Source organism: Ambystoma mexicanum, chromosome 3p (genome assembly GCF_040938575.1).
Source record: "Ambystoma mexicanum isolate Mex_15411 chromosome 3p, UKY_AmexF1_1, whole genome shotgun sequence".
NCBI lineage: Eukaryota > Metazoa > Chordata > Amphibia > Caudata > Ambystomatidae > Ambystoma > Ambystoma mexicanum.
In genome coordinates this window covers 1265171695-1265195460 of record NC_090925.1, presented here as the reverse complement: position 1 = coordinate 1265195460, position 23766 = coordinate 1265171695, and the positions used below count along the sequence as shown (strand labels likewise).

At 45.5% G+C, this 23766-nt stretch overlaps 1 protein-coding gene and 1 long non-coding RNA gene across 3 annotated transcripts in view; one reads left to right on the top strand and one right to left on the bottom strand.

Annotated features, from left to right (window-relative positions):
- LOC138581438 (uncharacterized) overlaps positions 1-23766 on the bottom strand; it is a 167107-nt gene that overhangs the window by 30239 nt on the left and 113102 nt on the right. Inside the window, exon 2 of the long non-coding RNA XR_011304552.1 lies at positions 21775-22049. This is a non-coding gene — a long non-coding RNA (uncharacterized lncRNA). The remainder of the gene's footprint in view (positions 1-21774; positions 22050-23766) is intronic.
- Positions 3027-23766, top strand: part of PHF5A (PHD finger protein 5A) — a 74735-nt gene continuing 53995 nt past the window's right edge. Inside the window, exons 1-2 of one of the 2 annotated variants that reach the window (XM_069652758.1) lie at positions 3027-3178; positions 17128-17151. In XM_069652758.1, coding sequence (XP_069508859.1) covers positions 3127-3178; positions 17128-17151 — 76 coding nt within the window. In that variant the 5' untranslated portion in view covers positions 3027-3126. The remainder of the gene's footprint in view (positions 3179-17127; positions 17152-23766) is intronic. The other variant, XM_069652759.1, reaches the window with a different exon arrangement.

Sequence of the window (23766 nt, the reverse complement as noted above, 5' to 3'; positions counted from 1 at the left end):
ACGGGCTGAATTGCTGTGCCCAACTAGAGTTCTCCCCCAGGATCTTTGCTACCGCCGTGTTGAACAGCCTGTCGGGAGGGGCCCGATTGTAGTGCTGTGGGGTTCAACGCCCCCTGCCGTGTGGTATGTCCACTCTGGCACCCTATAGCACGATCTCTTCCACCCTTGGGTTCCTCGGTTGGTGGTGTCTGCTCCCGCTATGTTGTGGCCGCTGTTGTTTTGAGGCGACCGTTCGGCCCTCTGGGGTGTTCCTGGGACTGTTGTGTGCAGTCCAATGGTGTCCGGCCTGCAAAGTCCCTAAGCCACCTATGTGGGCCCTACACTTAGCAGGGGCCTTGGCCCTTCTCCAGTAGTGGGGGGGCTGCAACGTCTTTGCCTGCCTTATTCGGGCTGTGTGGTGGCTTGTTGTGGTACACTATTATGGCCCAGTGGTAGTCCTGTGCAGGGGCCTCCCAATTCTCAGGTGCTGCCCGGGTGTCAAGACGTGAGTTACTGTGTGGACTAAAAATACCTCTGTTCCCAAGTACCAGTCAGAGAGAATAACACACTCGCTGACCAATCTTTGAGACCACAGGTGTCTGGAACAACAGCACCGGGTCCCCAGGTAGCTGCAAAGGGAAGATAATGCAGGTTAACAGAATGCAATGGTCAGAACAGACGGTGCGCTAATAGGAACCATACCTACCACTTGGAAGCCAAGGACAGGTTCTGTAGTAGAAGGAAGGATGGAACCCCTGTAGTAAAGGAGTAGAAAAAACCCTCTACTACTGCGGTACTGATATCAGTGGAAGGAATGCCATCCCCTGAGGTGATGTGTCCAGAGCCTTGTAATCACCCAGGCAGTTCAAAACAAGGTGCTGTGAAGATGAGCCCAAAATTCAATCCAAAGAGCAGTTCCAATTGTCAAAACTAGGGGTGAGCTGCAGGGCAAGGCGACGTGAGCATAGTCAGGGCAAATCCAAAAGCAGTATCCAAGAGTCAGTTCCAAGGTCAAAAGGCACGGGTAATCCAGATGGGCAAAACAGCGTGGGTTTTGTCAGGAAGATTCAATAGCAGTAGCCAAGAGTGTTGCTGAGGTCCAGAAATCCAGGTTATCAAGGTAAGCAGACAGCAAGAACAAAAATGCTACGCGCCGGCCGGGTGACACAGCTGAGAAGCACTGAATCTCTGCGCCGGGCGTTCATTTATGCTGGTTGCCGGGGTAACCAGCCACGTGATTTCTAGCGCATCAGGTGACCGACTGTGAATGTGTCTCTCCGTCTTTCCCCCAAATGCCATGGCAACCGCCAATGTGCACGTAGCCGCATCAGCTGTTTCTGTCTCCTTCGGGAGCTGGTGATTTCCTTAACCCAATAATGCCTGCGAGAAACTTTTAGTTTATTGATGCTCTGCAGTGTAAGTGGAGTAAGGGGAGGAGTAGGACGGCGCAGACGCCGGACATAAGGGTGGGCCTGTGACAGATTCTTGACACCGGGGTGGATATCCCCCTGCGTTGTCGACGTGCCCCGTTTGGTTTGCAGCTTGTTAGTGGGTCAGTGAGGCTTGGGCCCTCAGATGCACCTTGGTTTTCTTCTTGGTATGGCGCCCCAGTATTCTGTCTCTGCTGTTGAGATACACGGCCCGGGCTTCCCCGCGGCAGGCTGCTGGATGTGTCTGTGGCGTGCGCGCTACAATATCAGGGTCCACTTCCCTTTGTCTTCCTCCCGCTGAGGGGCTGGGGTTTTTTGAAGGGAAGGGCCGGTAGGGGGGTTCCGGGGGGGTATCCGCTTTGGCAGCGGGTCTTGATTGCAAGGGGCTACCTGGCATTGCTCGCTGTTGTTGCCCCCCTCTGCAACCCCACCTCACCCTCCACACCACGCTTACTTCAATGAGGGCCTTCGTACAGCCCGGGAGTCTCGTACTGCCACACTGTCTGTCAGTGAAGGTTGAGGCACCTGTGGGGCTGCGCGCGCCCGCAGCGGTGCCGCTTGCTGTCTGCTGTGCCCCGGGCCTCCTTGGCGCTTGGCTTAGTGCGTGCTGCCCTTCCTGGACTGCTGTGGGCAGTTGTAGTCATTGCCTGAGGCTCCCCATCCCGCCTTGCTTCCGCTGGCTTGCTCCGGTGTTTGTTTCAACATCCGCGTTGGGATTGTTTCTCTGCGCCCTCATGCGCACTCCTGGACCGTTTCGGGGTGAGCCCTGGTTGGTTGGCGTCCCCAGCTCGCTTCCCTTTGCTACGTTGTGGTGAGTTGGGCTGGCACCCGCGACCTACTCCTTAGCCCGCCTCCTGCGGCCAACGGTTTTGGCGGGCTGCGGTTCGCCTGACACTGGGGCTCTGGAATTCTTTGGTTCTGCTGTTCCGATTTTGTTGATTCCTACACCTCTGTGGTCTGTTTGGTTGCAGGCTGCATATTCCTTCTTTTTTTTGCACTTATCACATTCTAAGGGGTATTAGCAGCTTCTCCTCTCTATCAGTGGCCGGAGCTCCACTAGTCCGGGGCCATCTTTCGCAGGCTCTCTAGCGCCCCCTCCCATCAATTGTTTTAAAGCTAGAATAACAGATGCTGATAAAACGTAGTTAACTTTTTATGGTGTATATTTATTAACTTGATGAAAAATATTTTCTCAAAAATGTTGAACTTGGGCGCAAGGATGACACGCAAATTCGTGAATCGTTCCAAAAAAAATAAAAAATGTTGAACTTGCAACCTGACTACGTTTTTTGACCAGCTAGGTAAAATATGTCTGGTGAAACAGTTTGTGACCCCTATTTGATGTGCCACTGTGACTGCCCTGCCCTCGTTGTTCAATTTTCGCCCCCCTTTTTTCCTACTCCCCTTCGCAATTTTGATTTCTAGAGACGACAGTGGCCACACGTTCAGAAACATAACTCGGTTTAACACAGCAAACCGTCCCCCGTGGATTGTAGCGAAGTGTTCCCTTGCCTTCCCATTAATGCCTACTCCCGCCCATCCCCGAACCTTCCTGCTTAATAGTATAGCGATCCTGATGAGATAATAGCGTGCGTGGTTCGTGTCGTGAATTAGTGTGGTACGTAAAGTTAAGTCACGCTGCGAGAACGCGCTGCAAGGGCCGTTCCTCTAATGTGAAGAAGTTGCATTACCTCGTCGCTGTTTCTCACCCTCGATCATGGCGAAGCATCATCCTGATCTGATCTTTTGCAGGAAACAGGCAGGCGTGGGTGAGCAAAGGAGAGGGTGGGAGAAAAGTGCCGTGGATTTGTGGCGATGGGAGTTGACATTGGCATTAAACACCAATGTCTCAATTAAACCGGCATGGAGTACGGGGCATGTCCTTTGTGCATGTGTACTAGGAGATAAGAGCCGAGGGCTGGCGTAGCGAGGTTACTCCAGTCTCCAGCACGCAGTGTGTATTCAGGATCCAGTATGGTCCAACACTGCTCTCAGAAAATAAATTGTGTTGCTTGAATAGTTTAAAAGTGTTCTCCCTTGGAAATCTTGCCAGTATTTTGCCCCCACTTTTGTTGTAAAATAAACGACCATTATTTCGTTGAGCCCAGTAATAAATACTTTATTGTTCTCTGTTCCAATGGCAACACTTTAAGAATTTCAGAGCTTTGCATAACGTTGGCACCCGAAATCTTAACTTTAGAGGTGTACACACAATAATATATCCCGTTTGTTATATAGCAAAAGTTATGCTGCTGAGCTCGTAAAAGGAACTCCCCAAAGCTAATGGTACTTAGATGTATCGACCTCCGAAGACCTTGCAAAACACAGCGAGCCAGTAATACGTTTGAGTGGCGTCTTGGGGGTTAAAAAGTGGAAATGGCCAATGATTATAGGTATTTAGGAATTACCATCAGAGCACATTTCTCCAGTACCTGAGTTTTAGAGGAGGCAACACAAAAAGTATGTAAAAAATGGCTCATACTAAGGGAGTCGATTGACTCCCAAGGAGGGAGATGTATAGAAGCCAGGATCTTGGCATATGAGACCTTAATAGTTCCCACCATGCTTTATGTCCTCGAAGTCTTCCCATTGAAAAGTCTGGGCAGGGAGCCATGCGAACGCTATGCAGTTAATTTAACTAAAGTATTATTATTCCATGTATTTTTTTTCCCACACCAATTGATGCTTTTGCGTAAGCACTGTATTAAAGTAAAGTGACATTCCAGTGTAAGTAACTTGGTGGGGTTTAATCTGCAATATGGTTTTTCGTTTGAGATGGCAAGTGTTCGAAATGAAATGTCATCACTGTGGTTTTGCAGGTTGGTCATGCGGCAGGGTGAAAGTGATTGAATGAGTTTGCTAACTGTTATGTGCAGCATTTCAGGAGAACTTACTTTGGAGGATTTGCAGGTATCACGAATACAACATGGACTGTAATGTATATTGTTTTATCCCACTTGCTAGTGTCTTTATAAAATGTCATGCCTGATGTTTGAATGTGTTGTGTACTAGTGTAACACCTTCTTTGAGGATGTTCAGGTGTCGTACGTTGCCGTAATGGCAACATGGACATTTAGGGTTTCATTGGTAGGAACAGGTGTGTTAAATGTGTAAAGTTTAGGAAATGTTACACTTTCAAAAACAAGTGGCTGTGGATGTTATGTACATTTGGTGCGTGTCATGAGGGTGGGTGGGTGTTGCCCATTGATGAGTGTTAACTTTGTTGTTCAGGCATGAGGAGATCTGAGTGTTTGAGCATGGGTTTGTAGTAACTCGTTGTTTGGGTTTGTGGTAACCCATTTATGTTGGAAGGGGCATGAGATGCTCGAACCTAGGTGTTGTGGCAGGGGTTCGAGGTAGCCAATTGTTTAGGAATGGGTGCGGGCAGGAGGTTGCCTGCATGCTGTTCGCGGCACGTGAGTGGTGGGGACGCCCTCATTTCTTGTGTCTGGTGTGTGTGTTACAGGGTGTGGTTGACCCCAAAGTCACTAAGTGGTATGTTATCCAAGTTGTGAGATGGCTTGGGTGAGCTTTTCTTGTGTTAAATTAATTGGCAGGGAATGTCATTGTCGGTGGTACTTACCTGTGAATTTAGGGCTAAGGTATTTCCTTTTCCATCTGGTTGCTGGAGGTCTTTGCCATTGTTAGTTGTGGTGTTTGGTTGAGACTTTACTGCTGATGGCTCAGTTTCGAACTGCCGCCACGCTGGGATCGGTGTTTGGGTACTTGGATTGGAATTCCTCCGGTTGTAGTGGCCCTTGTGTGAATGAGGTGCGAGTGAGCTTCTGGTTGTCTGTGTGTGCGTTCTATGGGTCCTGGTGTCTTATCACTATTGGTCTGGGTGGATTGTGTAGCAAGTTAGTTAGTTCTCGCTTAGTTTGGGCAGGATCTGGTCTATCCCGATGTGGGGAGTTTGGGGGTGGCAGTCCCATAATTCACTGGTGGCAGTGGTGAATAAAAGGAGCAAAGAGTTTTCTGGTGGGTTCATTGGTGTGTATAGCGTGGTTGCCCAAGGTGGGGCTGGTTGTGCTCGATGGTGGCAGAGTCAAGGTTCCCTGGTGGCGGTGGGGAGCGGAAGGTGATCAGTATTCCTGTTGGTTTGAGAGAGTAATTGAGGCGGTCGTGTTCTGTCCCCTGTTGGTTAGTTATGTTGTGGAGGTACAACCACCCGGTGCCTGTAACTGGATGGGGGGGGGGTGTGTGTGTGTGTGTGTGTTTTGCTTTGTGAGTGTTGGTGCTTTTGTAGGAGGGGAGGTGTTAGTGTGATATTCTTTGAAGGAAGGGAGGTGTTCGGGTTTATACTATTCTCCCTGTTAAGCTGTTTAGCACACCTTGTATGTATGCTGAGTGGTGATGTCATGTATGGAGTGTATGGGTATGAGTGAGTGGAATGCTGTGTGGTGAGTGTTCCACCTATGGCAGTTGAGATGATGTAGCCTGGGTGGTGGGAGCCAGTGGGCTCCGCTCTGATCCTGTAACTACTGAAGAATCTTCCTGATGACACCTGATTAAAGAAACACAAGTATAACAAATATATATATATATTTTGAATTGGGACTCCTCCTTTTTTTAATGTCATGGTCACTGGCCTCTTGTAATCTTTGGGTCGTGATAAAATTAGGGGGCTGGACTCCCTACTTTCACTTACACTTCAGCATGCTAATAGATATTTAAAGAGTGAATGGTTCGGAAATTTGGACACAAGGCTTGTGCGTGCAGCGGGAGGGGATATCTGTGAAATACACTTCCACATTATGAGGCCAGGAACATGTCTTGGCGTTACTTGCCGGCTGGTCTGTGATATCACGGCTCAGTAGTAGAGGAAAGAAAGTACAGCGTTAATACTGAAGAGGAAGTAAAGCAAGAGCTGGTACCCCACACACTCGGGTGTAAATGGAAAAAGGAGTAGCAAAGAATGAATCGTGAATATAATCACAAATAGACAAACAGCCAATAACTAGTATGTTTACTTTGTGGGCGTGACCTCCCTGGTTTATTTAGTGGTATCACAAGTGCCATTGCATTCATTAATGGCGTTGCCTCTCTAGGGGCGGAAAAGAGGACCTCGCTGCTCTGTCTAGAATGCAACTACTCGGCACCATTGTAATGGGTTATGTACTACCTGTGTAGGTGAGTTTCAAAACAGAAATGCCCTAGAAATGGTACAAAAAAGGACAAAGAAAAGTACTTCAGGCCAATACTGTGCTGGATAACAACGGGCGTTGACACCAGGCTGCCAATACCACAAAGCACATAGAATCGTTCCAGGACTCTAGTACTTCTGGCTCACACGCATCAATGCCATATTTTTAGTCCTATATGTTTTGAAGCAAATGCTGGCCTCTGACTCTAATAAAATATCATGGAATTGATAAACTGTTTGAATTACCATAAGGATCTGGTTCTTTAATTTGGAATGAACATATCACCTTTAACAGTTAGTATCTTTGAAGCAACTCATTTTATACGCCTAAGATACCTACAGTAACCCCTTCAGGGTATGATATGATCGTTTATTTATATAGCGCTTATACACAATGTGTTACAAAGCGCTTCAAGGCAAGGGAGGGAACAAGGGAACATACAACCACATTCTTACAGGCCATGAACAGTAAGGATGTGAAATTAGCCATCGTACTTGGCCTGACGACATTTCAGATAGTGCAAGAGCTAAGACATAGATAAGGAAGGGAGGGGGAGAGTGGGAAGGAAATGGAAACAGACAGGCGACTACCGTACTAGGCCTGACGACATTTCTGGTAGAGCTGGAGAAAAACAAAAGGTTAGGGAGAGGGGTGCAGAAAGGGAGGGGAGGAACAAAACAAGCGACTATCGTACTAGGCCTGACGACATTTCAGATAGTGCTGGAGAGGAAAAAAACAGTAATGGGAGGGTGGAGGAAACAGACGAGGTTGCTATCAGATTAGGTTCAGGGACAATTCTGATAGAGTAAGTGCATAGAAGAAAGTAAGGGGAGGAGATAGGAAAAGGGAGAAGGGAAAGGAGGAGAGAAAAGAGATCAAGCAGTCAACAAGAGTGGAGAAGCAAGCGTGGAGAGCGAATACAATTGCAGAAGTCAATAGTCGCACATAATGTTGCAAGCCAGGATACTCAGTACAGTCATTGAGTGACTGATTAGCTAGATGATCCACATCTATCTTCTCGCATTGCTGTATTTTGAGTCCAGGTGTCTCTGGACCTTTTTTTCAGTCAGCCCCTTAAAGAATTATTCACAGAATCACAGTTGTGTGATTGAATTTTCAACAATTAGATACAAGCGGACTAAGCCACGTGGTGCCCACCTCTGCATAGCTGCTTCTACCAGAGCTCGTAACATACAGAAATCCTGGTCAGGATCATCATTGTAATAGCTGTAATATGGACAAACCAATTCCTGTAACTCCCATCTGTTGATATCCCCCTTGCATGTTCCCCAGAAGATCCTGGAGGTTGGCAGCAAATAGCCCCTCATAAGTGGGGATCAATTTCGCCCCCAAATATTCAAGAGCACCCTGTTCCCAGAGCAAACGGAAGGACCTACACCAATGCTCCACCATAACTAGGTTCTCCGTGACATTATGTGCCTGATTCACAGAAGCATTTTACAGTGGTGAAATCCCATTGGAAAACGCTCTGTGAATCAGGCCCTTTGTGCCTTAAATTTGGCATAGTTAATGCAGAAGCACCTGCAAAGTCGTCTAAGAGGGCAATCGTCCTCGGAAGTGAATGCCTCGTATCACAGAGGAGCAAAAATACGTCATCTGCGTATAGTGCTGTTTTATGTTTGGCCCCCTTGACGTCTATGCCCTTTATTACTGGGTCCGATCTAATTGCCGGTGCAAGGGGGGACAGTGGACATCCCTGCCTGGTGCCCCTCTGAATATTAGCTTGGTCCCGTGTGATTCCTTCTAACCTGTATTTTCATAGTTGGGACTTGAAAATTAGCAGGAATAATTTGTGTGAAGGTTTCCCCACAACGGACCCCTCCATTGTGAGCCTAAGGTAATTCCAGTCCATTCTGTCGAATGCCCTTGTGGCATCCAAAGCCAGCATGAAGAATGTCTGGCTCGTTCTCTTGCCCCATGATGTTAAGTTCAGACTTTATCCTGAGTATTCCTACCCATAATGAACCCTGTCTGATCTGTATGTATAATTTTGGGTAAGACTTCCATCAGGTGGGGGTATGGGAGCTTTTGCGTACAATTTAGCATCCCCATTGAGCATGGAAATGGGTCGATACCTAGAGCAGGACGTGGGGTCCTTCCCCCGGTTTTATCAACTGTGTGGTTGCGGATGGGCCCATATCCCCAGAGGGCCTGCTAAGATAGTCCAGAAAGTTTTATAGTAGCCCTTGCCGAATCAGTCTGGTCCAGTGGACATATTCCCTGCTAACTAACTTATGCCTCTGAAAACGGGGCTTCCATCGCCCATCTTCCTCTGTGATAAGCGGCAGGTAGAGTCTCCTCTCAGGAACGCTTGTTGGTCCTGTCCTCTTCAGTTAGTCCTTTCCCTGCCGTTGCCCTGGAGTAAAAATCGTGCATGATTTCTATTTATTTATTTATTTATTTATTTATTTATTTATTTCTTCAGCCTCCCCTCTCTTAAGCTCCCCAGGCCTCAACTGTATAATAAATGTGCATGCTGCTTCATAAGTTTAGCTCTTTGCCTTGTACTCTTTCAGATAATGTTTGCTTCATTTGGAGTATCAATTGCGTCAATCTGTCTGCTAGGTGTGCTTCTAATTTTGCACTGGCCCTCATCAACGTTCGCGAAACCTTCTTGGACCTGGTGTCCTTGTGCGCACCCTGAGCTTCAGCTACCTCCTTTTCAAGCGCCACCCTCGCCAGTTCTTTTCCTCGTAGGAAAGCTGATGTCCTAGCTATGAACTCCCCCTCATGACCGCTTTGCTCGCATCCCACACCATGCCCCAATCCGCTCCTTCTTTCTCCCAGAAATAATTTCTTAAATTGTCCTCCATGTGGGTCCACAATGGCAAATCCCTTAATATTAGGGCGTTCAGTCACCAAGGTTTACAACCCCCTGGAGCATTCCCCACTGGTTCCAAATGGAGGTTCACTGGGGAATGGTCTGAGAGGTATCTCGTCCCAATCTCCAGGTTCATCACCTGTGGGAGGAGTGTCAGAAACCAGCACCATATCAGTGCGGGAGAATTCCCCTATGCACTGCCGAATGAGTGCACGCCCTGGACTGAGGGTGACCCCTTCCCCATAGGCCCATGACCATCTTCCACTTGGTATCGGCACCAACCAGGATGATGAGGGCTACTTGGGCGATCTCTCCTGTCTCCGTCCACTCTCCCCTTAAGTATCGGGAATCCATCCCAATGCACAATGTCATAATGTCAAGGCCCATTCTCCATTTGCCAACTGTTCCGTGGTAACAATTATTAGTATACCTGGCACCTTCTGTCTTCCTGGATAAGGTCAGAGCTGCATTTGTCTTCCCTGTTCCTCCCCTTGGGCTGTAGGCGTGCCGACTTCTAACTTTCTTTCTTTGCCGGAGGTAGTTTTTTTTTTTTTTTTCCTTATCCTCATGACCCACTTTCAGTTTTGATGGGTGACCTTCTTCACCTCCCTCAATCAAGTCAGCCACTTCCTCCTCTCTGGATATCGAATATTGTTGCACCTGCCATTGAAACCGCAAGGCGCAGGGGAACATCCATCGGTAACAAATCTTAATTGAGCGGAGCCAGCTTGTGACCACCTGCAGGTGTTTCTGTTTTACGAGTGTCGCCTGCGCCAGATCTTGATATAGCACCAGTGGGGTGTCTCTGAACCTCACTGGTTCCTGTTTACGGGCTTCTCTCATTACTTCTTCTTTCAGTTGGAACAGATGGACTCTGGTCAAGACATCCAGAGCTACATTCCTGCTTATTTGGAATGAGGAGTACACACGGTGGGTATGGTCGAGCGGTGGGTATGGTCGAGCACTATCTCTTGCTCCACCTCCTCCCCCCCCCAAGAGGGAATTGAACAAGTCCTTCATGTACTCCTGCAGCTGTGCCCAACACTGCTGCTGGCTTCAGGTTTTGCTTGCTGGCTAATGTCAATATCACAATACAGTATGAACAGTTTGCAGGCGTCATGCGCTACAATGTAGATCTCTTCCTTCCACCGTAGCTTGTGGCTATGGGAGAGGTGCTTCAACTGCAGTGCTGCATTTGCTTTTGTAGTTATAGACTGCCGCTGGCACTGGGACCTTCCTCCCCGACCCGCTGTTCTGCGTGGGCTCCTCATTGTGTCCTGCTCCAGCCCCGGGCACTCAGGAGCCTTTCCTCGCTGCACCGCCTCACTGACGGGGCAATGGGCTGTTGCTCCGTAAATCATGGCAATGTCTGCTCCTCCTTCCGCCCCACGGTGCCGTCTCCCGCTATTGCTTCGCTGCTCACTGCATCCGGCCCCAGAGCTGTCAGAATGCTGGCCCCTCCTCTGGGCCCTCGTACAAGTACGTGAAGCTCTGCCACACTGGAGGACACGCATCCACTCGCGTGGACCGGGTCCATCCACCATTTTGAGGGCACTCCATGGTTTGCGTCAGAGTCGGCGCCCCTCATTCTGGTTGCCGGCAGCTGCTCCAAACTTCCCATGGAGTGTCCCCAATCCATGGGGGTGACTTCCCGTTAATTTTGGGCCTCAACCTGCTCAACGATGGGGTGGATTCAGGGCCCAGGACAGGTTCAAGACTGGGAGCTCAGCGAAGAAGCATCTGCTGGCGTCTCCAGCTAGCCACGCCCCCATTGTATGTATTCTTTCAAATAATTCTGATCACCATATTGATTATTGCATCGTGACATGAACTCGGCGTTAAGAGACTTGATCAAGAGATCAGTTCATATTTGCTCTAGATCCAAGTTCCAAACTTGTCTTTTATTTAATATTTTGAATCTATTCAATGAGACCTTCAGTGGGATTACATTTTGATTTGCCTTTTCCAGATACCAAACTCCTGATTTAAAATATATATGGCTGTTTTAAGATATCCCTGTACTTGTTCCAGAGTAAGGTTGTAATTCAATTTGAGCAGGGAAGTTGGTGAGGCATCAGCCAGTTTCCAGCAAAAAATTTAGCCTACTCAATATCATAGCGCTTTTAACACTGTGCTTTCTTGATTCCAACAGCACATTCTCTATGTGAGTGTTTCTTTTTAATGTTAGCAAAGTTCTAAGACAGCGATTTTGAATGGTCCGTATCTTTTGTATGTTTAAATCCCAAGATTACCACCCCATACAGTATCATTGGTCAAAGGTATAATAACAAATAACTAAAAAAGATATAATTGAAAGAATAATTTGTGTCAAATGACATTTCATTATGGTATAAAATGCATAATCCCAAGAAAAACATGTTTCAGTAAAACATAGACTAGTCAAACTCCTCATTCGTTCCCTTCGGGTAAAGGCATCCAGTTTCTGAATCCAAAACATCTCTCTTTGGGTTAACTGTTTCAAAAAATGTCCACCACGTGGGTTGAACTGAAGGGTTTCCAAAACGTGTAACCTCAACTGAGACACAGTATGGTGTCAAGATCAAAAATGTCAATCAACAACAGAAGTCATACATTTGAACGATGCTCATTCCATCTCAGTTTGGCTTACGTACAGCCTGACCCACATACTAGGAGCTACAAGGGCATCAAATGCAGTAAATTACATTTTGGGTGTCACAAGTAGCAACATTTTGTATTGGACATGGCATACCATTATATGGATGTATGAAGAGCAGTTGTTGAAATTTAAGCAGGGAAAAGTTCACTTTCTGTGACGCACGCTTGGCATCCACCAAAACTCGATTTTTAACATTCACCAACAAGTCCTTATAATTTCTAGAATTTTTATAAGCAAATTGCTTGAATTTTTATAAGCAGAGATTGGTTGTGTGTGAAAGAAATGCTTTGTAATTGCGTCCTTTTGCAAAATGTAACAATGTCTGGTGTAATACAATCTGTAGAGTTGCATCACAAAAAGGCATTCAGCAGGTACATTTTCTGCATTCATCAAATACAATTCATCAGCCTCCATGCTCTCTAGATGGGTAGTAGAGGTATAGGGACTGTAAAGTCTACAGTAAATAAAATAGAACCATCAGTAATGTCCCCTGCTTGCGATAAAAGTTCTAGAAAATGTGTCGCGTTTTTGATGGGATTTATTGACCTTTACAAGTGGTTGAAGGATTTTGTCTGTATAAATGCCTAATGGTTGTAATAAATTACAGGGTTCGATATTGAAGGGAGCTGGAAGCTAAGCATCTCCTGCTTGTAGCTTAGAAGGGGCTGGCTAGCTTGACAGCAACAGCTACGAGGGGCTACTTTTGGCTCCCCAAGCCAACGGATGCTGACAATCTAAAATAAACATTAGGACACATCTATACCCTATTTAAAGCATAAGGAGTCATACATAATGGACACAATGATGCTTGCATCTTATATCGAAGTTATATTTTTTCAGAAACGCTGTGTACTAGCTCCCCATTGCCCAGTGTTGGCTCCTGGTCACTTGTTAAGGCTGGATACCCAGGACCTGCTTTTAGCCCCTTCCTACCCTGTCTTCCGAGCCCTGCACTATTTTAAGGAGATGTGCATGCCTTTGTGGTCATAACAGATTTAATTGGTTATTTATGACGCGCTTAATACCCAGAGGTTTCTAAGCGTGGACCCGGGGATCGTACCTGTGTTTCCCCGCATCGTCTTGCTTCCAATGCGAGCACGTTGCCCCTGAGCTATCCTCACAAGACTATTAGTACTTGGCACAAAGGAGCATCCAGGTGGATCAAACAGTCTCTTGTGTATCTTTTGCAAAATATGGAAAAAGTTGCTTTAGGGTGATCGACCAATCAGAAAGATTTGGTCCGTTCTGAAATCCACCCATTTTATACAGCTTGCAGTGCAACTCTTGGAGAAGCTGGTCATCTCCCAGCTGATCCACCACGTTGAATCTGTTGGTTGTCTCCACGACCACCAGTCTGGCTTCAGAGCAGCCAGAGGCACGGAAACTGCACTCCTGAACACCCGTGAAGACTTGCTCTCAAATCTCGACTCCAACTCTTCCCTCCATTCTTATTCTTCTTGAACTTTCCTCTGCCTTTGATACGGTCAATCATGCCACCGTTATAAACCAGCTACGCGATACCCTTGGCATCACAGACCTGCCACTGGACTGGTCACCCTCCTTCCTCTCTGACCGACCATCCCAGGTTCAACTGCCCCCTTTTCTCTCCACTGTCACTCTCTCCATCTGCGGCATCCCGCAGGGCTCTATCCTCACTGTGGCTCTTCAACATCTATATTGCCCCTCTAGCCCATTTGATCTCTGCCTTCTCTCCTCACTTCCATTGTTAAGCGGATGACCTGCAACTCTCCTTCAAGCTTCTCTTCACTGCCTTCTCTTCTTCCTCTTTTATTCTCGACTGTCTGACTGCTATACAGGCATGGTGTGCTGCTAACAATCTCTACGTTAATGCCAGTAAGACTGAGATTCTTCTCTTTGGGACTTCAGCCACCCCCTCCTGTGAGGCAAAAAACCATGGTGTCATCTTCGACTCCTCTCTCTCCTTCTCTCCACACATCACAGACCTTGCCAAGAAGTCCAACTTCCAGCTGCGCCTCCTCAGAGGCATTCTCCCTTTCCTCACCTTCCCCAGAAACTCAATGTCTCCAGTGCTCTGGTCCTCTCTAGGCTGCACTACTGGAAACGCCTTTGCCTCAATCTGCCTAAATCCTCCCATTGCCCCCTTCAAGTAATCCATAATAGGACAGCAAGACTCCAGGGACTGCATCTCTCCAGCCCTAAAATCTCTCCACTGGCTCCCTGTTGCTGCAAAGAGCAAGTTCAAGATCCTCTACATCATCCACAATGTTTTCTGGTGCTGGGGACAACACTACATCCAACTCTCTCTTTCCCTAAATACCTCCCTGCTGGAGCCCTTAGGTCTTCTAGCTCCAACTCTCTGCAGATCAGACACTTTTCGAAGCTGAGAGTGGGGGGGGGGCGGGGGGAGTGTAGATCTTTCTGTTCAACCGGTGCCTCCCTCTGGAATGGCCTTCGTGCCCCTCTGACTTCAGCCTGATTCTCCTTAAGTTCCGGAAGCTTCTCAAGACCCTCCTTTTCACTTTCCCCCTCCCCTGCTAATGTCCCCCTCTGCCATTTTGACTGCCTGCCAGGTTCCTTCGGATTCTTACAGGGCACTAGGCCCTCCACGACCAGTCTACCCCTGCACTTGCTCCCCTGCCCCCCCTTACTTGCCCTACCGCGCTCCCTCCCCCTGGACTAGCCTAGTTGGACCTGCATCCATTGAGCCCATCCAGCCCCGTTCCTTGTGGACCTTCTTTACCCTGCACTATCTGCGGTCCCTGGCACTTGTCCACCTGGCTTCCCCTTAGCACTCACCTAACCCTGCCTCGCCCCACAACCCCCGCCATTGTGCGCTTCCCAGGCAGACCTGCACTCTTCCTTTCCCTCCTTTTTTATATTTATTATTTAATTTATATGCTTATACTGAGCTGAAAGCCGCAGGCACCAGGGAGCCAACATGTAGACATGTTTTCTTCAACCCCGACTCCTCCCCTCCCACCCCCGTCTTTGAAGGCGCAACACCATTTTCTGTATAGGCGCATTAAATACCCAATAAATAAAAGTCTTTATAAGTTGTATTTTAGTTGTAGGGTCTCGTTGCAATCTCACATAGCTTGTTTCATCTCCAAGTAGTCTTACATTCACGGTCATAATCTACACAATCTAGAATCACAAAGAAACCGACCTTGTCTGCTGCTTTGAAACCACTGTCTAAATTGTTAGTAAAATGCTCTAATACTTGCTAATCTCTTTTAGACTGATTACTCCATTGTGTATTCTTTAGGTTATCCACTACTACCCTGTGGAAGTATGCAAGTGCCACATTTTCTACTTGTGGATTTTACGCACTTTCAGAGCGTAGTTCTAAAAACAATTAGTTCCACTTCCACTATCTTCACAGGGATCCATCCAACTGTGAAAAAACCCCACCTTCGAACACATCTTGCCCTAAGTCTAGACCAATTTACAGAATGGCTTACTTGCCTTATGGGGAATGGCTGGTGATTACTGTGTTAGTGAGCAGCACCGCTCCAGTGGAGTGATTGGGGTGCCCTTACTGGGCATGAGGGCATACATGTTAATAGTGAGACCCTTTGCCTGGAACCCCCTGGAGTTGCAGAATTTTAGCTTGGGGCTGTATGCAATGGGCATGCTCGGACCCAATCCCCCAATCTCTTTGGTTAACTCTATACGGCGGTGCATTAGGAGGGCAGCAGTGGCTACTAGGATAATGGTGCGAGTAGAGTAGTTGTGCAAAGCTGATAACTGGTTACTTTCAAGTGGGAGGGCTGGGGCCCAACCCCCTGTCTTAGTTCAGCCCATGGAGTTGGCGGGGCAGAGCCAGGTGCTGGGTGGAGGACTTGTATAACCTTAGAGAAAGCTCAGCTGCTGGAGACATGCCTCAAATATTAATGACTCCTGAGTGATGGCTCTGTTATTTGTCCCAGCCTCTAATATTTTTTACCTGTAGGTAATGTCTGCTGTCTGAGACCTTTTGCACTTATGGTCAATGTAACCTTCTAGGAGAACTGTATGGGTATCGGTGGGGTGGGTGTGATTCCTCTGCCCCTAGGATCTGTGAAACCTAGGGGCTAGCTGTATTGGCTCAGAGTGACCTGAGAAATGTCTCGGCTTACTGAGACCTGTGCATGTAGCATCCGTGTAACCAGAAGGATACCTCTGGTACAATTGTCCTTCACTTTCAAATGTTAGTAACTTGAACCATAGGTTTGTTGGGTCAAAATGTGTAGATCTGTTTTAAGCTAAGCGGTAGGTCTTCTGTCTGCATCTTGTGCGTTTTAATGGATGGATGGATGGATGGATTGATTGATAGATACCACTGCAATCTGGGCCACGTGTCTGTCGAATTGGTTTTTCCTAAAGGATATGTTGCTGTCTTTAGGACTTGTAACCCATGGAATTAATATGACGCTGTCAAGGGAGCTTTTACAATAGCTGAAACCTTTTGTAGCTCTTCTCTCTGAGACTTAAGAATATACAGGTGGTGTAACCAAAAGGCTAGTTCTACTTTCTGAATGAGTAGCCTGTAACCTCTCTGTGCATACAATGGATGTCTGAGCCGTTGGCCTGTAAAGTGTGTGCTTCAGATATTGTGTTTAGCAGTTTGTGCTGAAAGGCTTCTGGTGCCTTTGTATGATCACTGTATCTGAAGTAATTAACTTGTAAGCTCTTAAACCTATAGGCCCTCCTTGCTGAAGAATTGTGTGTGTAACTAGTCAATGATAAGGCTAGGTGAGACCCAATTTGCTGCATTGTCTGCTGTCCGATTTGTCTCCTTTGTTTGTCCCAGGAGGTTTCCCAGTAATCTTCATGACATTCTTGTGCCTGCTTTAGTTTCCTGAGAGATCTTCATTTCTGTATGCAAGTAGTTTCCATTAGTGCGATACTGGCATGGGGTGATGCTAAATGGTGGAGTGGAGAAGTCAAACCTAGTTTAGCATTTTATCATAACTTGGCTATGAGTGGTCGGTCGTCCTTTGCGCTGTTCTGTATTGGCATGAGGAGGGACTGCTGTTGTGTAAGAATGATATATAATATTGGTGCTAGATTTCATGCAATGTTTGAGATTAAGTAACCAATTGTTTTGTTTCCTCCCCCTTTCTCTTGCAGCGATCGGACGCTTATGTGAGAAATGTGAGTATACTTTTGTGATGGGGGTGGTGGGCAGAGTATGAGAATCAGAGATTCCCAAATGGCTGAATATGAATGGAGTGGGGATGTATATTCTGTCACTCTTAACAGATCTGGACTATTGACATAATGTTGTAGCTGTTATTACTTTTACTTTGCTATATTACTTGTAACATCACAGGAGTCTTCCAAAGACAAGGTTTTCTATATCACTTCTACAGCTCCTTATCTTCTCTCAGACCTTTCTCTTTTAAATGAACATCTTTCCTGACTGACTCCTCTGTAATGAGACTTAAGCTTTCTATTCACCCCTTTTGTTCAACTGGAGACCCTCCTCATTTCCAATACTGTACAACTGTATTTCACTAATCTTGCAAGTTCATATCCAAGCATCGCTGTACACTTTCTTTCCTTGGGGAGAGATTTGATGTCCCCTCCCTAGACCTGCCTTTCTTACCCTGTCCTGTACTTTTTACTGGTGATCCATTGCACCTTTCCTTCTACCATTAAGTATGCTTGTTTTTGTTTGCTGTGTACCATTGATCTTATATGGCCAGTTCCCCTTCCCGTTTGTACAGGGTACAGGATTGAAAGTTGTACAAATGACAAAGGGTCACTTCCTTTCTGCCTATTTAGAATGAAAATTGTGTCCTGCAAGTACTAAAAAGCCAGACGGTACTAGTTGTCTGTATCACCTCCATCTGTGTGAATGTTGCAGAGCAGGCCAACTGACATCATTCCTATGTGATTTGGTCGAGTTTATTTTTGTCGAATTAGTCTTTTTCAAAATTATTTTGTTAATATTCAATGGGGCTGCAAATATATGCAGGGGAGACCCTCCCCCTGCCGCACCTACCCTTTATATTTATTATCACGATTACCCCCCACATATATTTTTCGGCCTCAGCCCAAAAAATAATCACATTTTACTGCAACCAAACCTCAGATTCCCCCTTGATTAGGTTATTGTTCTGTTTATCCTGATAATTTTTTTCTACCACAACCAATGTTGTTGTCATACCCTAATTCATTAATTGCTCCCATAACACAAGGAGCAAATTGAACACGATTCTCCATGGCAAATTCAAATACCATGTTCCCCTCATCAAAGCCTGCCTTGATCAGTGGACCACTACTACTTCTAAGTCAGCCAAGGAAAGCTTTACAATAGCCTGCTGTGAGGGGGTCAGAAATGAAAGCGGACACAAAGTTGTCATGTTCTTGGTTAAAGACACTTATTAACTTAAACAGGTTTGGAAAATGCCTCTCTGACCCCACACTAGGAGTTTCCCTACCTAAAACCAAAAACTAAGGATCTGTCTGTCAGAAATCAAAAGCTGACACTGTGTACAAACGTTCTATCCTGACCCTCACACTACAAACACAATAATAAAGTGAGGAGGGAAATGTCTTTAACCTGGTATTTGCCAAACATTTCCATAAATAAGAATAGAACAGCTCCAATGTAAATATTTCCAAGATGAAAAAACGTTGGATCCAGAGTGCAAGTCCCTACCCCTGGATTCTCGTATGACAATGTCTCTTGCTCTAACAGTTCTTTGTGTCTTTCCTGGCACACAAAAAACCTGTTGGGTACAAAGCTGTTTATCCTTTATGTCCTTTTTTAACAAAGTTCCTTTTTTATTCAACAAACAGTCTTTTTCTTGACACTTGTAGGTTTGCAATTTGCCTGCTGTACTCTCCTGCCAGGATTTCTCTTGTACTTCTACCGTCTGGTATACTTCTCTTGCCACAACCACTGTTTCTCCGAGGACGATCGATGATGCAGACTCATTGTTGCCATATAATGATTTGACCGTACTGCCACCCTAGTGGATGACGTTTACAATATCCTGGGCCTTGATTGAATGTAGTACAATATAATCAAGTTGTGTATATGTCCATTGTTGTCACGAATAAAGTGTACGTCCTATGATCAGGCTGTAAAACCTAAAGGTGTCTGTAAAGTGATACTTAACAAACTCCCCAAACAGGCTGGTGGGCTCCCTCCCGCAAAGAGAACCAATATTTTGAGGGGTCGGCTGAAGCATTAAAATCCCCTCCATAAATCTTGACACCCCTACTCCACCTCTCTAACAAAGAGAAGGATTCTTCACAGAACAGAATCTGATGTTGGTTGGGGCATACAATGCACACGTCACTTCAATTTAATGCAACTTTCTCCTAACGGCCAGGAAAGTGCCTCGTAGCCCCTTCTTAAGTTGCAAGACATGTAAACCAAGCAAGCAATTTTTTTTGTTTTAATTGTATTTTTTGGGATTTTTTTTTTGTTTTAAATCAAAATCCCCACACCACCCTTCTGTTCCAGGCCAGATGATCAAACAACTGTCCCAATGCCATTACCTCTGATGTTGTACTCCTCACTCTACTTAAATCTGGTTATCTGATCAGATAATCTATCGACAGCTGACTGTCGAAACTCCCTCCCCACCAGAGACCACTTTTTCAGGGAATTCAAACCAATTGACATTCAGAGACACAACCCGCAACAGATCTTCCCCAATTATAAATAGTCTGAATATTTCATTGAAACCCTGAACCAAGAGCCTCATCAAGATGCTGACATCCTACTTCAATCCTGGCCCCTGTCTCACGGAAACTCAGCAGGGCCCCAAAAGGTATACGTGTGACCCTCGGGGAATGTTCAGCTTTCGGAATTTCCTGGAACCCCTTCTTCCTCTCTGCGGTTGAGCTTGTTGAGTAACCGGTAATGCTGATAGACCCTTCAACGCCTTTTCTTGGCTCGGCACCTGTGTCCCCTCCTGTAGATGCTCCAAGATGCCTTCTGCCTCTGCTATTGTCGTGATACAGAAATGTTCCTTATGTTCAAAATTAAGAGAAAAGGGAAATCCCAATCTAGAACGCCCACTGTTATCTCTAAACCATGGCGTCAACTAGCGACACTCCTGCCGTTTGATAAAAGTTAGGGCAGATAAATCCTGATCGATTTTGGAGCGCTCATCCTTTGCATAGCTTTGCCGCTTGCTTCCCACTCTGGCCTGCTTTGATGTCTCTCCTGCTTCTGTCGCGGCTACGCTCCTGCATGCGTTCTGTCCTTACAGGTACTGGTAAGGGCAACGCTGCTTCAAGCTGCCGAACGCCCAGGAATCCTCTCGCCGTTCCTGCCGTCTCCAAGGCACGACTTGTTCTCGCAACATTACTTAACTTTCTTCTGGTGATACCCTTTGTTCTGCCACACCGGCTGGTGCCTGGAGCTTCAACATGCCTCTGAGGGAGATGCAAATTCTTCTCCTGAAAGAGTTTGATTTCCTTCTTTAAATGTCATGTGTAACAGGACTTTCGGAAAACTAGCACGCTCATTGAGCTTGGGGGCGCCTTCTGCTCTGCATGATTTCCTTAATCCTCCTTGTCCCTAGTACTTGGGGTGGTTATGGGAACCGGAGTCCATTGATGTCAACTGATGCATAGTATTTGGAAAATATTTCATTGATTCCATTTGACAAGTAGTTCTAGATGAAGGGGAATTATAACTGAAAACCGCATTCTTGGAGCTTTTTCTTTTTAGACCAGAACTAGGAGCTTGGTCTAAAGGATTTTGGGATAAAGTTTCTCTTTCCTACCACCGGGGAATCTGTGATGACCCCTTTTGGATTCATCACAGTTTGCAGAGTTAAGAAACACCAGACCCTAAATACAGGACGTGTGGATTTCTCCCCGCTATTCACAAGCATGCTCACATTTTTCATTGGTCATCTCACTGTTGACCCAGAACTATCCTTCAACACCATTCCCACTCTGGGATGTACTCCTGCAGGGTATAATGGCACCTTTCACCTTTCCTGTTCACCACTACTTTGTCTTTTCTGGGTAGTGTCCTACAGGCCGTTAGTCTGCCCTTTCAATGTGCAAATTTGTATAACGATTTCTTACCTAATCCTGTAGTTCACTTACTCTCACTGGCTGCTGATAAACCAGAGGATTCTGGTTGGTTTGAAGAAGCAACATCGTTTTTTACCCCTCCAGCCCCCCTATGCACAAAATGGCAGATACATTCCACTGCATGTCCAAGAACCTGTGATGCAAATGCAAAAAGTGTATTCTTCACCACCTTGCATCCAAATCTAAACGGTCATACAAAGTTGCAGTTATCCATGGACAAATGCAAACCCTCCAACCATTATCAATGCAATTCACGCATTAAAATGCCACACAATCCCTTCCAATACAACCCTACCTAAAGGATATGCATTCTAAACGAAGGACAGTGTATTTGTTAAAGTTCACTTTTTATTATTTTGTTCATCAGCTAAATATCATTATGAAAATACATCTACAAAATATACCATGAGACACATTGACTAATCTTATATTAAAAGCCAACTATAAAGAAACGCATATCACACCAACCAGTGATCACATATCACACATCATTCCTCGCATCCACTTTCACCCCCATTCATACAAACAACCATTCATACTTGTGCAATGACCGCAATGTTAATAAATATGTTCTGTAACCAGAACTTCTATCTATCTCTTAGATTTTTACTGCTAGGACTTGTTCAGTGTCTACTAAAGTGAATAAATGTCAATTTTAGAAATGGTATATGTTATCAAAGATTGCTTTTAACATATATTACTTACCACATTTCTCTGTGCAAACCCAAGTTGGAGCCAACTCCTGTTGGAGTGGGATCTACGGTTATGTCTCCTCGAGTTTCGGCCAACTAGACAGATTTGTGCAATTTCCATCTAGTGCTCCTCGTCAGGACATATACATTTAAAGTAAGACAGTTTTGTAACAATGATTCAAGTTGCTGTATATTAAATCTTGTCCAATGCTCAACGTGTACATTCTTCCAGTTTACAGATTCCAATGCTTCTGTAAGTCAGATGTGTTACTGAAGAAGCCGAATGAACTAAAGGGAAGTGAGAGAAAAAAATAGCAGAATATTTACAATCATTCACTACAACGTCCTTCATATTCTAAACATATATCATTGTTTAAAAAACATAACACTGATTTGTCTTGTCAATGCCCCTAGATATCTTTGAGCATCGTCTGATCTGAGTCATTAAACCCATGCTAATTGAAAGAGAGGCTCTGTCCTCTCCTTATAATTTACGGAAGGGTGGTGTGACTAACCATTGCTAGCATAAACCCCCGCCCCCACCACCACCCCCACCTCCCAGGCACACACACTAAATCAACTCTATGCATCAATCACTGATTAACCAGCCCAATGTGTATTTGTGAAGTTGTGACTCCAAACGATTGACCCCAATCACATGTGCATGCGCCAAGATATTATGGGTAAATAGTTGAAAGCGTCTTACCCATTGGTTTGTAGATGTACTATAACAGATACATCCCAACTTTTATCACAATTCTTTTAAAATTTGAATAAAAACGGACTATACATTTGTTAAGCAAAAAGCTTAGTGATTAAACTTTGCTTACCCTTATTAAGAGTGCCTTGGTGTTGCGTCCTGCACGTTCTTAAATTATACCATGAAGCACTCTTTGTATACCACACATACTTCAGAACTTTATTAAGCAAGTGCTTTAGTGGTTCTGCGTTGCTAATTGTGTATGTGTTTTGCATTGTACTCCAGTGAGGCATAAAATGTCACTTATCTTGGTCCTACGAACTTAGAGCCTTGTGTGAGGACTTGATCATCTGATTGCAAATGTCCACTTTTGGCATCAGTTGTGATGAGGCGCATTGCTGGAAAAAACATTGTTTTGAAATGTATTTTGTATTTGATTACTTTTAAGCGCCTTTTGCTAAAGGCTCTGAACAATAAAAGAATTCAAAACTTCAAAACAGTACAATCAAAATGATAGAAATGAGTACAGGTTACATAAAGTTTTTTTTTTTTTTTTTTTTTTAATGAAGCAAGAGATGAAAGAAGGTAGAGTTTAAGATTTGTTTGGAAAATGCGAAGAGATGAGGAGGACCGAAGTGAGAGGGGAAGAGCGTTCCAATGCTTAGGAGCCAAAAGAGAAAAAGAACAAACGAAACGAGGCACATAGGGCTGTGGGGGTGCCTAGGAACAGTAAAGAGAAATAGATTCTGAGATCGTAAGGGACATAGGAGAGTAGGGGAGGAGAGGTAGGGGATGGCCAAGCCATGGGTGAATTTGAAGACAATCGAGAGCAAGTTATACAGAAGACGAGATTTGAAAGGAAGTAGTGAAATTGAAAGCAGGGAGGATGTAATAGGAAACCGAGGGGGGGAGGGGGAAGAAAAAAGGAGACTAATGGAAGAGGTATAGATGGAATGAAGAGGGAGGGAATGAATGAATGAATGAATGAAGAGGGAAAAGGGTGACAAGCGGGAGACCAAGCAGTAAAGATGAACAGTAGTCCATTTGAGAAAAGACAAATGCAACTAGCTTTGTATCTTGAGAGAGGAGTTAATGTCCTGACCTCACAGATGAAAATTATACTTCACAAACCCGGTATGTTTTCCTTGTTACCCCTCATTCAATTCTACTTACTGAAAGTAGAACCCATTCTGCTTTATCTATTGGATATGTGTACCTTTTGAGATCAATGCTTTTCTTGATGCCCTACAGGGCAAATTATGGAAAACTGTCTTAGGTGTAGCATTATCCATTGCCAATGCATTG